The sequence below is a fragment of the Vidua macroura genome, chromosome 2 (assembly GCF_024509145.1).
Source record: "Vidua macroura isolate BioBank_ID:100142 chromosome 2, ASM2450914v1, whole genome shotgun sequence".
In the NCBI taxonomy this organism is placed as follows: domain Eukaryota; kingdom Metazoa; phylum Chordata; class Aves; order Passeriformes; family Viduidae; genus Vidua; species Vidua macroura.
In genome coordinates, this window is record NC_071572.1 from 79362374 (window position 1) to 79374909 (window position 12536).

A 12536-nucleotide genomic window follows, 5' to 3' on the forward strand; every position below is an offset into this window, starting at 1 on the left:
AACCTAGTAAAAGGTGATGATCAGCATTACATAAACATCATAATGACTATGGCCTTTGTAAAAATTCTTTTCAGTCCCTTGTTTATTAAACATTGTGTTAAAATGCTGTTGGATGCATGGTTACAGATATAGCAGTTTTGCTATCAACAAAAACTGAGATCCTTGCCTTATGTCTTTCCTTACTGGCAGGGCTCTTCCATATTGTTGTTTGTTAAGAGCTCATGTGTTTTCTACAATGGCGTTGACTCATGCCTATGTGGGAGACCAAATTCATTATAGATTTTCCTTTCACAAAAAAAAAAGGCAAACCTGATGTTCATTAAAAGCAAATATATAACCTCCTACTGTTAAACTTCATAAATTCATAGTGATAATTAAAGTGGGTTTTAAAATTTAGAAGCAACAGAGTTATTTCTAATTTTAGCTAGAAAGAGGTGGACTATCAAGAGAATGTTTATTCCTTGTAGCCTTCTTGCTTCATTTGCTAATAGTTACTAGAGATTGGTAGTTGTTGCATACTAAAAATTAACCTAAATACAGCAGTACAGTGTTAATTCTTGTAAAATATACATAACTTGCTTGTTCTTCTTTCAGTGATAAATAGCTAATCCAGAGATATTAATAATCAATAATATACACTCACATTTTTAATACTATAGAATATAATGCAAATTTATTTTTTTTGTTATAAAGCCTCTGGGCAATTCAGAGTGTATTATCACCAATTTACAGCTTCAAGGGAATAAATGAACCCACTTCCCCAAAAAAACAACCTGGGAAGCAAACCTACACAACTAAACACCATATGCAAAGACAATGAAAAATTTGAGTTTGGAACATGTCCTGAGTAGATGTCTCTATGTACTTCCAGAAAGGCCAGGAGGAAGAAAATCCCACAGGTAGAGGCCTTCAGCTGGGACCTTTTCCTGAAATGGAATGGACTAATACACAGGTGAGAGTAGTGAAGTTGGCTGTGAGAAGTAAGTGAGGAAAGCAAATAGTTTCTGAATTACTGCTTCATAGTTTTGCCAATTTTTCTCCACTAATGCTTCCCTGCACCCAAAAAGGCCCATTTCAAGTTAAAAAAAAACCACATATTTGTGCAAATGTTTCACTAATTTCCAAGATGCTGTGGCATGCAAGAAGCCTCAGCTACATACTGATCAAACTGAAAACAGTGTGAGCTATTAGGAAAACAATGTGGCTCAAGTTGACTTTTGACATTTGAGGAAGTCAACGATATTACAATGGTAGTCCGCTGAGAGACCTGTCCTGATCACAGTTCTTCTAACCTGATTTGGATGGCTCCTTTAGATGGAGGGGTATCGTGCCCTGGAAATGATTTTGTCTCTCCATTGTCTAGACATTCTTATGGTCAAATAACTTAGGTAAATATCTCAACTTTGGTATCTCAAGCAGCCAGGAAAATTTCTCCTTCATCTTTTTGAAATTTCTTTTTATTGCCTGTTAGTCTGGCAGAGACACCATCAGTCTCTGAGATGTAACGGGCAGGACCAAACCAGGATATAGGACAGGAAGACTAAGCATATTTGCAGACCCAGAGAGCCTGACAGAAAAAGCATTGTTGAAGCTTGATTTGGTTTGGGGCATTTTTGGGTTTTGTTTGTTTGTTTGTTTTTTAATCAAAAAACTTAACCAATAGAGGAGTTGCAATTGAAACCAGAAGTACAAAAAAAACCCTCCAAATCAAATAAAAGTACAAGTGACACTATTGCACCAGAATAGTAACCTCCATAAATTTCTGTTATCAAAATATTCAGTTTAGTTTATGTTGCATTTGTGTGCTCAGTTGTCAGTGTATGACCTTCTGCCATTATGATAATAGGTGTGTGAGACACTTGATATTCTGGCTGTTGTCCAGCTGGGTCCTTTGCAGTCTCAGGAGGAAAAGAAGGCTGATTAAGATATGAAGATAATGCACACTAATGGGATATTTCTGGTAAAAATAGTCTAAAGTGATATATTGTTGATGTCCAAATTGGTATCCTTTGTTATCCAGGGTTAACAGACTCTGGGATAAATAGGGCAGATGAGCATTCTGAGTGATCTTGCAGAGCTCTCTGCCGGCTGGACATTAATTTGTAATGGCTTAGGATGTCTAGGTAATTTTCCTTAATGTAAGGGCCAAAAATATGTAATGATTAAGGTGGTAACCTAGGATGAATTCAGTGGCAAGCATAATGGACAAGAACTCTTACAGTATATATCTGGACACTCAATTCTGGACACAATTTCTACCTCCTAAAATTTTGAGAAAAGTTTGACAAAGTTAATTTCTTAGTTTATTTTGTATGTGAATTAATGAATTTGTGCTACTTTTTGGTAATGCCAAAACCAAGAAATGATGCCAGTCAATCGCTGTTTAATTAATTGTGTCATTTATTCATGCAAAGATGAACAAAAGCTGTGATACCTCTTCAATACTGAGTGGCACACAGTAGGAGGGAAGTGCTGTTTGCTCCCTAGCAAGCCCATATGGTGGTAGGAGATCCAGTGTCCCCACTGTATAAACAGCACTGAATCTTTCAAAGCATGTTAAACAACATCTGCCAGTGATAAAATAAATAAAGCAGAAGGCTCATTACTTGATAACTTTCACCTATGAGCCTTAAAAAAGGAGGCTGAAAAGATCTGTTGGAGAATTTTTAAAGTTCTGGAATGTGAGTGTCATGTTATTATTTTCACCTTTTTTTTGCAACTAATGCTGCAGAGCAGGGTAGTTTTCTTTCAGCTCTGGTAAAAATATTGGATTGATTAAGGAGAATTTAGCTAAAAAGCAAGCCTGAGAAAAAATTAGTGGTAGGAAGAAATTAATGACAGTCAGCATAGTTTTAAAGAAAAGCAATTATACTAGGTAAACTTCATTTCAGAATGTGAATTTACTTGTCAAATGGTCCTATGTGTTATTTAGGCTTTTGTAAGGCATTTCATTTAATTTTGTATTTCATCTGGTATAAATAGCAGTATACTTTATCAAAATAATATTTCTTCAAGATTGACATCTCAAAGCATTAATCAATGAGAAATGACCCTTACACAGAAATTCTGAGGGATGACAGAATCATAAAATCACAGAATCATAGAATGGCTGGGTTGGAAGGGACCTTAGAGATTATCTAGTTCCAGCTCCCTGGTCCTGGGCAGAGACACCTTTCCACAAGACCAGGTTAACCAGAGCTTCATCCAAACTGACCTTGAACACTTCCAGTGATGGAGCACCCACAGCTTCTCTGGGCAACCTGTGCCAGTGCCTCACCACTCCCACAGTAAAGAATCTCTTCCTAATACCCAATCAAAACCTGCTCTCTTTCAGTTTGTAGTCATTCCCCCTTGTCCTGTAGCTGCATCCTCTTTTAAAGTCTCTCTCCACAGCCTTCCACAGTTTAGAATTGGGTATGGACAACATATTTCAATATTTTCACAAATCCTTTGGAAAGCTGCATGAATTCTTGGATGTTAGAATTTGAAAATTATGCGAAGATTGAAACACTAGGAAAAAAGAGGAGGACACAGCAAACAGATAGTGCAATCCAGTTAAAGTCTAGCCTGAAAACAGAGGTCATTCAAACAAAATTTTCAACATTGTCTCTAGAAGATAAGTATTTCACAGCCAGAAGGAAGCAATGGCAGCCTTACATACACATGGGGACACCTACAGCTGACAGAAGTGATGCTAGGATTGTTCTAGAAGAAAGAACAGACAGCTCAGTGGGGCTTGTATATTTAACTTGAATGTAAAAAACCTCACTAGAAATTAAGAGTAACAAGGTGGTTTTATTGGTATGTGAAACAGTGAGACTGTGGAAGGAAATATTGTATCAGGTTTTAGCATCTGTAATTTATAAAGATAATAAAGATCAAAAGAGAGAAGAGAGACCAGAGTGGAGAAAAATTCTTCCAGAGAGAGACATGACTTAACGACAGCATATTCCTGCAGGATCACTGGGAATAGGATTCTTCACAGTAGTGGAGAAAAGCAGAATGTGTACCAGGGTAAGAGTAAACCAAGGCTGGGCAGGTGTTTTTAAAAGTGAGAACATAGGACAAACTATTAAGGAAAGCAGTAATCTCAGTCCTGTTATATTTCCAGGATTAGGTGTTTTCCTGAAATAGGTGTGCATGCTTGTGTTTAATACAAGCTGTTGTCAGTATTAAATATGGCAGTACATTAGTTCCCAGTGATCCAATGGTGTTTTGTGCCTTAAACTCCACATCTTTGAGTCAGAAAAAAATACTTCTACACAGGAAGGTGGAGTTAGATGGCATTGCTTAGGGAGATTAAACTCATAGAACTAATGCATTTTATCACATTCTTCCCCAGTCAGTAGTTCAAATGGAGAAATGTGGAGCTGTATTACTTGGCCTAATGAAAGCATTTATTTCTTTTTTACTTCCTTCCCACTTTTTTCCATTTTAATTCATTAAAAAAGTTGAGTACACCCACCTTCTGGCCTATATGTGTGGAGGATAAAGTTTGAATTATTCTAGATCATGAACTTTTGAATTAATTTTCTGTCACTGATTTTTAACCTGGAGTTGCAAAATTTTCACTAAAACAGCAAGGTTTGGTTGAGAGGGCTTGATGTTTTGCAGCGCTGTCTGCCATCTATATCTCAGTCATATTTTGTATAAATGGTTGAATATTGGGTGATCTTTAAAATTAAGTTCTAGACATACTATATGTTTTTTTCAACTCCTCTTGGGTCATCTTGGGCAGCTTAATTCATTCTCTTTCCCTTCCCTTTCCTACCTGTAAAAGAGTAATAGCATTTTCCTTTCTTTTACGAAGGGCTTTGAGAAGTGTTGTAGTGGCTGAAGAGTCATTAGACCTTTTCTTTCTGACATAGAACTAATTCATTATTGCACTACCATTACATATATTCTCAGAGCAGTGAATATGTTCTCATCTGATAATACTCTAGAACACTTGGACGTAAAAAGAAAGAGAGACCCCTAGCCTACAAATACATAGGTGCCCTTATCAAGTCCTAGAGAAAGTATATTTAAAATGAGCTTTGTTTTGTCGCCCCCACCCCCACTACACCTACACCCATTATAGCATGTATTTTCAAGCTTCCTGCTTTCACTTGCACCTAAAATAAATTGTTTTCAACCTTACTTACCTTATATCATTCCCACCTTACTTACCTTATATCATTCCCTGGGAAAAAGTGACTCTCCTCTGCAATTAGGCAAGGATAGAAGGGTCCACTATTCAATTGTTAAGCCTTTTAAAAACATTTTAATGGTTTTTGCTTAATTCATCAGCAAAGTCTGCCTTTGTCTTAATGTCTAAAAGAAATTCACTGGCTCAGTAATGATGGGCCTAAAACTCTGGTGAAATCCTGATGAGAACTGTTGAGGAACGGGTGCATATGTTATCTTCTGTTTTACTCAAATTGGAAACTCTCTAAAGCTTGGCTGCTCCTTTTTCATTCTGGATTTCCTTAAAGCCTTTGACAATGGAATTGCAGTCCTTAACACTGGCACTGAGATATTATGGCTATAGATAACAGGCTAATTAGAATTTGGCATTCTTTGCATAATCTTAACGTTTCACCAGGGAAGAGGGAACTGAGCTCCTGTACCCCTTATTGGAATTTGGAAATGCAGATGAGAACATAGGCAGTTTGAGACGTAAGACATAGTTCTATTAAAATGGAATTTCTCTGATGTACAAATCTACTTCCTTTGTATTCTATTGAGTACTCTCGTACTCTAAGAGACATATTTATTCACTAGCATAGCTATTTAGCTTTTTCCACTGCTAAGTTTCCAGAAATGAGTTTCTGCTCTTGCCTATATACCTCTATAGAATTATTTATCTGTAAGAAATTTTTGAGCTGAAAGTACTGCATGGGCATCAGGAAGTCTTAATTTTGCCTGCAGTGCGTTTTCATTATTTGGTGTTACTCATGAGTAGTAGAAGAGATGGAGGTGCACTTAATGAATTTGTTTTCCCTTTGTTTATTTGTTTTATTGTGTCAGTTGATGTTCCCTTGTGGTCTCTCATGAACCTTGTTAAATACTGCTCAGGCAGCCCAACTTATCAATGCTGTGTAGTTGACCTTTCATTCTCACATGCTGAGAAGAATTTGCTTCACCTCCCATTCAAGTAGATAATAGAACTTCAAAAGGTTTAATTGCGTCCAAGATATTGCTCAATATTTCCACATGAACAAACATAAAGGTCAGCAACACTTGAGAGGCTATATTGCAAAGATCTTTCTTCTGGCTTGAATTCTGCTGAAAATTGTCTTTGTTGTTAAGAAACAGGAATTCATTGATCTTAAAAAAAAACAACATTACCTGTGGGCAATTCTTTAAAAGTGAATGACCTTAAATTTTATGTGTGGCTTCTGTTGACTGTCATCTTTTATATAGTATTAGAAAATTAGTAATTAATAGTAGTAATTAGATAAAATATCTGTAGTGACCTTGCAAACACACTTTACATGAAGTTATTTGTTTCTATATTCCACTCTTCTGCGTAGGAGAGTGTTCACTATAGCTTCAAAACTGAAGCTTAGGATTTTAAAAAATCTTCTATCACCTTTGCAGTCAGCATTAAAGGTAAACTGATGGTCAATTAAGTAAATCTAACATGTTTTCCTGCAGAAGTCTAATATTAATATTCAGATTATATAAAAGAAAAATGAATATACAGATAGTAATTCTGCTCCACAAAGCTAAGGAAAATGCTGGTAACATCAGTATTCCATATTGCTTGCCTATATTGGGTAAAGTGAGTGCTGGAGCTTGAAATAAGTTTTCAAACAAGTTATTCTTGCCTTTTTTCACTTCTGTGATGTAATGCAGCAATGCACTGTTTAATTTACAGCAACAAAATTATTTGGGGTTAAATGTTATGGAGGCAGTGTAGAGTTTGTTCTGCTTTTAATTGATGCTGTGGCCTACATTGTTCCCCAAGGCAGCATAGACGTTTTTCAGACAAGTCTCCTGTTAATTATTATTGTACTCTGTGGTGCTGGGTCAGTTGCCATTTCCATTATATAAACTTTAAAAACTGGGGAGGTTGGGGAATTTGTTTCAGGCTTTTTAGCTCACATTTGGTTAAGCTTTGATCACTTGTCTGTAACTGTTTCCTGAAGTGATGGTGGCTTCAGTCTAACAGTCACTTCTGTACAAACCCCTGCAAATTCTGAGGTCTCCAGGAGGTGCCTGCATAGCTGTGCAGTTGCTGAAAGCACTTCCAGCCTTCTTGGAAAACAAAGCCAAAAGTGCTGAATATTTGTGTCAGCCTAAATTCCCATAGCCTTCTTTAGAGCCCATGTGTTGTCCTGACCATCCACTAACCCTTGGAGTAAACTTTAACTTCACTGCACTGCTGAATATGCTCCATATTTCCTTCAGGAGGCAACCACATCCATAGAGACCATCATGGGGTTCTTATAAAGTCTGTCTCACAGAAACAGGGAAATATTTATTGGTAGCTTGGATGAAAGATGGTGTAAAGAAGTCAACCATTTTAAAGGAGAGGAAATTTATTTCTTATCTCTAGACAGTAGGAGTTATAGTTAATGATAGCATTTCCTTTCTTTTGTAGACGTGTCCTTGTGGTCAGCTTGAAATATCAGACTCTTCTTCACGTCCTTGAGAGGTTTTTAGGTTTTGTTTGTTTTTCCCCCTCATAGTGTTTATCTATTTATATTACTTTTTTTTAATGTAAATTTTCTCTGGATGGCGCTAAAACCCACTTGCCTCCATTGTAACTTCCTTATTTGAAACATTTGGGATTTTGTGATTATTTAGTTACATATAATTGCTATCTCTAGCTGCTGGAAAACAAGTTGTGTCAGGGTGGGGGTTGACCTCTTTTTCCAGGCAACTAGTGATAGGACAAGGGAAAATGGCCTCAAGTTGTGCCCAGGGGAGGTTCAGATGGATATTAGAAAAAATTTCTTTACTAAAAGAGTTTATACTTAAAAAGTTCCAAACTTAAGCATTCAAACAGGATGCCCAGAGAATTGGGGTTGTCACCATCCCTGGAAGAGCTCAAAAATTAGTTGACATGAGTCTTTGCTATTTGGTTCAGTGGGTTGGGTAGTATTCAACTGAAGGTTGGACTTGATGATCTTGGAGGTCTTTTCCAACCTTAATGATTCTATGATTCTAAAATAAAATTAAGTGGAATATCATGAGAGCTACAAATGCTTCCTAACCCTGGAAGACTGACTCAGGATTTCTGAAGCTAAAGACTCAAAAATCAGGAATATTTGTAAACTTGCAAGTTATTAGGCAGTCTTCAAATAATTTTATGAAGTCATCACTAAAGATGATAGCAGTAAAGAGTCAAGAAACTCAGATTCTGAAAACTTCAGGAGCCTGAAGTCATAGTATGAATTCACAACCTTTTCAGATACTTTCAAAATTTTGCATCTAAGGATAATTTTCCTTAAGAAACATATTGCTTCTGGAGACATCATCCTGATTAAATACTTTAAAATGCTATTATTTATTAAAGTTAGAATGTTGCAATATCCCTGATCATTGGGAATGATTGATGTAATTCTTTTAGCTCTGAGTGTAAATTCAGAAATTAGTCATAATTCAACTTGTAGCTTAAGATAAATTAGTTATTGCCATGCTATAATCTTTCTGAAAAAATAAGCATGTCCTACGTAATACTTACCAGCATTGGTGCCTGCTGCCTCAGTCAACTGTACTACCTAAATTTTTCATGGATTCATTCTCCAGTTAAGGGATTGAAATTATTTTTCTCTTCACTTAACAGTATAAATCTTCACCCATTCAGAAAAGCCCAAGGAAATTGTGAAATAATGGCTATGTAAGCAGTCTATTAAATGTTATTAGAAACACATGCTCTTTCTGTAGTGAACTCAAAGTCTTCTGATTGTTTATATAAAATGTTTATGGAGGTTTACAGCTACAAAGGGGGTATTTTTTGTATGTTATTTGAAAAAGTATTTCATAGGGTAGAAGTGATCATAATAAAATGATGTCTTTATAGTACACTTGTGTTTCAAGGACCCTCATATAAATGAGTACGCTTCAATTCCTTTGTGCAATAGAAATGCAGAGCTTACTGTAGCATCAAGTGTCTGTCTCTAAAAAGAAAATGGTTAAAAACTTTATCTCAGTGTTGGAATTCAGTTGAAAGCATGTTTTTATTCAGATCTTTTATGCAGTAAAGTACTGAAGAGATATATAGGAATTAGTAGGTAACTTGGAGATTTTAGAGAACAAAAATAAACAATTAAGAGTAAACAGACTAACTCACCTGGGAGTGAGGTTTTACCATGGGAGAATTTTTTCTACATCTTTCGCATTCAACTCTCAATAACAAAAAAACTTTTTCACTTGTTTACAAAACACATTGTTACTGATTAAATTGCAAATGAAGGATGGCTGAGTTTAGTTTAATCCATAGTTAAAACCTGCAGAAATTTCAGACATCAAGACTTTGAATTCCATAAAGCCGAGACAATTAAGAGATATTTCCATGTTCAGCATGTTATGAGACAAGCATGCACTTTGTTCCAACTCTACTAAACAAAAAAAAAAAAAAAAAAAAAAAAAAAAAAAAAAAAAAAAAGTTTTAATTGCAATAGAGAGTACCCAGAGAACAGATAAAATTATCCTTTTTCTATGATTTGGTTTTCTAAAAGGCACAGTATATTTTTGAGAGATAGAATATGCAGAGTTCTTTTGCTACATAAGCCTTCAGTTCTATTGGAGATTTTAATTATCATTGAATGAGTTGGCTTAGATCTTTACACACACACATACACACATATAATTGAAATGTATTCTACTTATCTAAGAAGAGTTATATCTCACTTTGGCCATAGGAAATTGAAAATTAAAGGGATTTTTTTGACAAATAAACCTTTTCTCAGTTATATATTTAAACTTTGCAGTTGCAAGAAAAATACAGCATATACTTAATTTTTGCCCTATAATCCAAGGGTTTCTGTCTCTTCTAATGACCCCTGAAAGCCTCTGCACCTTCAGAAATATGCAGTTTAACTCATGATACTAAGTTTCCAATAATGAGAGTCTTACATTTTGCTTAGAAGCAAAATGTGAAAAGAATTGTGATTTTCTTAGCGTAAATGAGCGTTCAGCTTGAAACACACAGAACTTCTGCATTTAAATTCTTCAAAAAAGTTTCTTTTAAAATTTTCTAAAATAATAAGGACCTGAAATTATTTCTAAAATAATATGGACCCTGAGCCACCTGCTTCAACTTTCAAGTTCTACTTTGAGAATGAGTAGGACAATAGGACTCACTTCCAGCTCACTTCCAACTCAGCTTGTAATTCTATGGCTCTGTGTTTTTGTGACTTTAATTGATATTTATTAGTGATTGATTTTGAAGAGTTCAATTATATGCTAAGGACTGAACATTGTAGGCTTCAAACTTGAAAATCTCACCCTCGATTTCCTAGACGGATCTTGGTCACTCTTAATGCTCAGTTCACCTTTTCCTTTCTTCTGTTTCATTTTGACTCCTACAGTGCCAGGCTATTTTTTCTGGTAACTTTGAAATACTTGAACATTTCACTTTGACTTTGCCTTCTCTTTCCCTGACCTTGACAAGTCCCTGTTGGCATAATCACACTACAAACTTTTTATATAATATACTGATGTTCATGATGGTTCAGCTTTCAGATATTATGTTTGCAATGAAATACAGGAATTAGAGTAAACTTGAGTGACATTTCTGACATAAACTGCATTTAGAATTCAGGTAAATGCATTCTTTTGTGAAATCTTAAAGCCAAAGTTGTAAAAGAAGAAAAATTAAAAATATATTTTCAAGCCATTAAGAAACTTTTCATTAACCAGTATTAACAAAGTGTGCAAAATCAACTCCTTACTGAGATTTTTTCCCTGCTATCTTTATATCTGTTGTGAAAATTAGGAACTATTGTGTAAGGCAGCAGTGTCATTGGAACACAGAATGAGAAGACAGACCCTCTCCCAAACAGTTCCTTAGTTTTGTAAAAGAGAAAATAAAAATAGGTTAAGTAGGTCAGAAGAGGTACAAAACACATTAAAAAGCATCAACTACTGATAATTTTTAATAGAATCATGGAATGATTTGTGTTGGAAGGGTCATTAAAGATCACCTAATTCCAACCCCCCTGTCACAGGCAGGGATACCTTCCACAAGATCACTGTGCTGGAAGTCCCATCTAGCCAGGTCTTGAACACTTCCAGGGATAGTGTAATAATAACTTCTCTTTTTAAATTAATTACTACTCTAAAGACAGGTCATAAAGAAGCAGCTTTGCAGGATGTTTCGCTGTCATAATTGAAGTGCCACTCCTGGCAACCTGGTGGGAAATCAAACTAAGAAGACCCAGTTTTGTTTTTCTTTATGAGAAATATGCCCTTCTAACATGCAGAAAAAGAGTCAGTGTTTACTTACAGAAGGGGTCCAAAAGTACATACTGAAACTGGCCAAAGGAGAATTTTGCATGACTGTAGTGTACCAGATGCAAAGGGACAAAGAGGATAAAACTTCTTCCCTGATGATCCTAAAGTATTTTTGAACACTGCTTTTAGCTCTGCAAAAAAAAAACCTTCTGGAGAAAAAAGTTCTACTGTTACGTTCCCACATTAGGCCAAGGGCTGGTGCACCAACCTGGAAGTGTGTTAGCTGAATTTGTTCTAGATTCTCTTACTTCTGGCTATGACTAATTTTAAAATCTTCTATAGATGAATTTACAGGACTTTCACAAGGCCATTCCAAGCAGTAATGGGGGAAAAAAGCTAGATCCATAAGTTTTTAAATATGACTCACTGGTCTTTGGTGTAATTTGGAGATGGTTGCAGTCTGGTATCTTATCAAGAAATTTTGTCTATGCTTATGGAGTATAAACCCCTTCCTACAACTTTTCAAACAATCAGGTGATTTCATGAGCTCTAAGATATTTTTAAAGTGTTTTGAGGGTTTTCTGTTTCCTGCCCTACTTCCTAATAGTTCAGCAGTTTAAATTAGGTGATTGCTGAGCAAATTCCAAAGTTGTTCTATGAATGTCATCACTTGCCTTCTTTAGCTGCTGGGAAAGAGGTAGCTTTTGAATGAGTAATTGATCTCAAAGAGGGAAACCTTAGTTGTCTTAGTTTATCCTCCTAATAGCACTGATGACTTTTCTTTCTGGTCTGTGTATCTGTTTGGAAAGATAATGTGGGATGAGAGAGTGTCAGTGGCTATATTGGAGAGAGATTGATAAAAAAGCAATTCGAGGAATGTGTGAAAAGGGTCTACAGAAAGGCACCACGTCTGGAAAAGTGAGTCTGAGCAATGTGAAAAAAAAAAAATGGAATGGAGGAAAAGAAAGAAGGAAAATGTGTTCATAAATTGCCTATGGAAAAGTGTTTGCTGAGTAAAGGATATATAATGTCCACTGGTTGACATTCCTTTCCTCTTGATTTCTTATTTATGTGTTGACTATGTGTCCTAGGTTGGCTATATGAAGTCTTAATAAGTTTTAAGTCTTTTATTGTTTAATATAGTTCAT

The 12536-nt window shown here is 35.7% G+C and overlaps 1 protein-coding gene across 1 annotated transcript in view; it reads left to right on the plus strand.

Moving 5' to 3' along the window:
* The window catches only part of DLG2 (discs large MAGUK scaffold protein 2), a 985470-nt gene that overhangs the window by 393708 nt on the left and 579226 nt on the right, over positions 1-12536 (plus strand). The window contains exon 7 of the mRNA XM_053971598.1: positions 872-952. Within this exon, the coding sequence (XP_053827573.1) occupies positions 872-952 (81 nt within the window). The remainder of the gene's footprint in view (positions 1-871; positions 953-12536) is intronic.